This window comes from Myotis davidii, unplaced genomic scaffold (assembly GCF_000327345.1).
Source record: "Myotis davidii unplaced genomic scaffold, ASM32734v1 scaffold1572, whole genome shotgun sequence".
Taxonomy (NCBI): Eukaryota; Metazoa; Chordata; class Mammalia; order Chiroptera; family Vespertilionidae; genus Myotis; species Myotis davidii.
The window spans coordinates 432,228-436,321 of record NW_006285041.1 but is presented as its reverse complement, the minus strand read 5'-3'; the positions used below and the strand labels follow the sequence as shown (position 1 = coordinate 436,321).

At 45.7% G+C, this 4,094-nt stretch overlaps 1 protein-coding gene across 1 annotated transcript; it reads left to right on the top strand.

Moving 5' to 3' along the window:
- Nucleotides 1–2,373: 2,373 nt before the first annotated feature.
- On the top strand, nt 2,374–2,653 carry SMIM2 (small integral membrane protein 2). The gene is given in 2 exon segments (XM_006779500.1): nt 2,374–2,547; nt 2,549–2,653. Coding segments are annotated over 2 exon segments (279 nt in total).
- Nucleotides 2,654–4,094: the final 1,441 nt, after the last annotated feature.

The following is a 4,094-nucleotide window of genomic DNA, read 5'->3' as shown; positions in this document are numbered from 1 at the left end:
GTCTTATCACTGAGCAGCCATTTCAGAAGTGGGAGCCCTGGGCATGGAGCATTAGGAACCCACGGAACAACACTGTCCCCTCACCTGGCTGGAGCAGAGGCCTGTGGTTGTGAATGCCATGGCCAGTCTGCTTTGGAGAGGGCTTTTCTTAGAAACACCAAGGAGACTTGAGGGTCACTGAGCACTTTGTGCGCTACCCTCTCCTGGGGCTGTGTCCTTGAAACTCCACTTCCAGTCAGATCACTGGTGGAGTCCCTCTTCCTGAATGTTCCAGTGACAAAGCTTTGTCTGGGAGGCTGTGGGACTGAGATGATCTAGGAGTCTGCGAGGACTCAGGACTCTCTGTTATGTGCTGTTATGTAAAGCTGGAGACTATTGTATCACTTTTTGTTGTTGTTGTTAATCCTCACCTGAGGATATTTTTTTCCATTGATTTTTAGAGAGAGAGTGACAGAGAGAGAAACACGTCCTGACCCAGGCCAGGGATCAAGCTGAGACTGCAACCCAGGTATGTACCCTTGACTGGGAATTGAACCTGAGACCCTTCAGTCTGCCAGCTGATGCTCTAATCACCAAGCAACACCGGCCAGGGCTATTGTATCTTTTGATGCTCTTTGGATTTTTTTGTCCATTATAAAGTACAAGAGGCCAGGTGCATGAAAATTCATGCACACGGGGGGTCCCTCAGCCCTGCCTGAACCCTCTCACAGTCTGGGACCCTTGGGGGATGCCCACCTGCTGGCTTAGGCCTGCTCCCCGAGAACAGATGATTTAAAAGAAATAATCATATCCTTGGGTAAGGATTTTTTTAAAAGATAATGGTCGCATGAAAATTCACTGCCGGCGGGGCTGAGGGGACTGAGCGCTGCCATCTTGTAAGGGTGTGATGTTCAATTAGCACATTACCTCTTTATTATATAGGATTATAGACCCTTAATGTATTCTGGTACATCTGAATGTAATTAGGAGCTTTATTCTCCCTGACATGGTTGAGGTTTTACTGTTTCTGGCCAGGTCAGACAAGGATGTCTGAAGACAGATTTCTGAATTGTGGGCCAATTTCTCTGATCTTTTAAACCCAGGGCCTCTGCTCTGAGAGGTGATTTACGACTGCCATGCTGTCTTCCACCACTCTGGTTCCTGGGAATACGTGGGACCTCTCAGAAGCAAATGCTCCCAGGAGTCAAGATTGCCCCTGCACCCCCCCGGGATCCTCTTGGGGTTCAGAGGATTATTTCATTTTCAGTACTCTGAGGGCTGTGTCGGGATCACGCTGGACTGACTTAATCATGCCCGATGTGGGAGGGTTGGAGGTGGGATTAAGTCTTCCGGACTGTGATCCATTTCTGATGTGTGTGACCTGTTTAGCTCCAGAGGCATTGTGGATGCCATGTTTTATTTCCTGACAAGACAAAGACCAGAAGCTCATGTATTATTTTGTCCTGTAGCTTCTTGGCTTAGCAACACTTCACCCTTGGAGCTGAAGCTGCCTAAAGAATGAGAGATGTTCAGGAGCACTGACAACTGTTTCCAAATGCACATCCCATGTCGTCTGCTACTCCCGGGTATGCTGGCCACATCACCAGCACCTGGGTTACATAAGCCCACACATTGTAGTAACCTCCCAGGTGCTTACCTCAGTTAACACTTAAAATGTAAACGTCAAGTCCAGGGACACATTGCCTTTGTGGTGAATGTCATAATCAGGAGATTACACTTCTCTTTAGATCTTGGAGTTTACTCCATTTAAGGGATAGAGTTTGGGAAGCAGTGGTGATGGGATGACAACCTCTATCTCTTCAGTCATTCATATCTCCATCCAGTCTTCTGTTATCTAGTTACTGAGTGTCCAGTGTCTGCCATGTGCTAATCTGGGTACTGGGCATTCGGTAGTAAACATAGAAGACATGGTCTCAAAGAGGGGATTCTGTTTCAATAGAGCATCCCAAAGAACTTCATCTGCTTTTGCTTCAGGTGTGTTACTTACTGCCATGAGCCTGTAGGTGTTTAGGGGCCTCATTAAGTTTGGGAAGCTCTGGTTCCTTTCTGCTTCTTTGGAGACTGGCCCTGGTTTGGCCTGGAATGAGGAGCTGGGCCCTCAAAGCGCACTGTCAGCACCCTCCAGAGGAGTACTGCACATGGGGAGGGCCCAGGGCGTGGGGTTCTCTAAAGGCTGTGTCATTCCCGGCTCCAGCCGCAGAGGTTACATCACAGAGGGAAGCTGAGCACGTTGCTAGGCTGTGGCTATTTATTTCTATAAATGAGATGTGCTTAATTTAGAAATCTGCTTTTGCTTTTGCTTTCTTTTTTTCCCAGCATCATCTGGCTGTCTGGCACAACCAAAGATTTGCATTTCTGACCCAACAAGAGTTCATGGGTGGATGGGGCAGGAAGGAGGTTGGGGAGAGGACTGATGCCAGCCCGGTGCCTCACAGGGCGGTGGAAACATATGGCCGTGCCATGAGCATCCTTCTCAGCTTCTGCACCAGTTTCATCTGAAACACCTACAGAGGCCTCACTTGGAACAAGGTAAAAAGTGGCCCCGGTGGCTAGCTCCTCTTCTGATTAACCACATACCAGAATACAGCAGCACAGAAGGCAAGGTCAAGTGATAGAGGACCAAAGTCAGGTGCCAGAAGCAGGTGACATCTAGATTCTCAGTTCATTGGATGCAGCTATTTTAATAGAGTCACTTTAGTGCAGCTATTTTGTCATGAGGATATTTTGATTTGGCCTGAAAAAAATTCAACCAATACTAGTAAATGTTCTGCTTTTAAAAAATAAATGATGAGTAAGATGGGCATTTTATACTCCTTCTTTGAGCTTTACTGCAGCCCCTATCTTCACCCTATTGCCAGTCCTACCCCTGGGCATCAAGGTGTATGGATTGTGGTCAGGTAAGGGAAAGGTGAAGTAGAGGCTCAAAATGGGAGAGATATCAGGATTGTGTAATAGCCAATAATAGATCAAATGTCAAGAATAAAGTGACTGTCAGAACTGGAGTGGGTACAGACTAGAGCAGTGATGGTGAACCTATGACACGCGAGTCAGAGGTGACACGCGAACTCATTTTTCTGGTTGATTTTTCTTTGTTAAATGGCATTTAAATATATAAAATAAATATCAAAAATATAAGTCTTTGTTTTACTATGGTTGCAAATATCAAAAAATTTCTATATGTGACATGGCACCAGAGTTAAGTTAGGGTTTTTCAAAATGCTGACACGCTGAGCTCAAAAGGTTTGCCATCACTGGACTAGAGGAAGGTTGAGAGGCCTCTAAAGTCAACAAAAGGGCCAATGAAATGGCAAGAGTGATGGAGCAAAAGTCAGAGATGGAATGAAGGGAGGAAAATTGGTTATTAAATATAAAATTCAGTGAGTTTGCATTTTGGAAAATAATCTGCTTAAAATTCAGAATAGCTCATTTTGGCTCTACTATGGACAGTGCGTGACTCATAAATATCTACACATTTTGTCTTAGGGCTTGTTTGAGCCTCAGTTTCCTCATATCACATGCAGACAATTATGTGTAGCCTTCCTATTTCCACAGCAAGTGCTCTATGATGAGGACTGAGCCAGCGGCTTATAAACTGCCTCGAGTCACCCAGAGAAAGGCGCTTGCATAAGCAGTGGGTATTAGTGGAGATGAGTGTTCCATGAGTCAAGGATTTCAAGTCGGGCTGCCGCTGCCTGGTGATTCATTTAGACAACGTGATGCCTTTAGCTGGGGTGTATAGTGTTTGTGATGGATTTGTTTTTGTGACAGGAGAGAATTTCATCTTTGCTCAAATGCTACTGACTTGAGGACTCTGCACATCAGCACTAGGAGATTAGATGTGAAAAGAGTGGAAAGGCATTTCTGCCTGCCATCTAGAGTTTTAGCACAAAGAACTATGGTGGCATGCTCATGGCTAATTGTGGACTTCCCTCTGCCAGCAAAGACATTCTTCCAAATTCTTCTGACATTTGTCCAACTTGCCAAAGTCCCCCAGAGGCAGTTCCAGTGTAATTGAAGATAAGGGAAGAGAAGACTCCCTGCCTGGTCTCACTACTTTCTGTGTGGATCCTTTGAGTTACAAGATGAATCCTCAC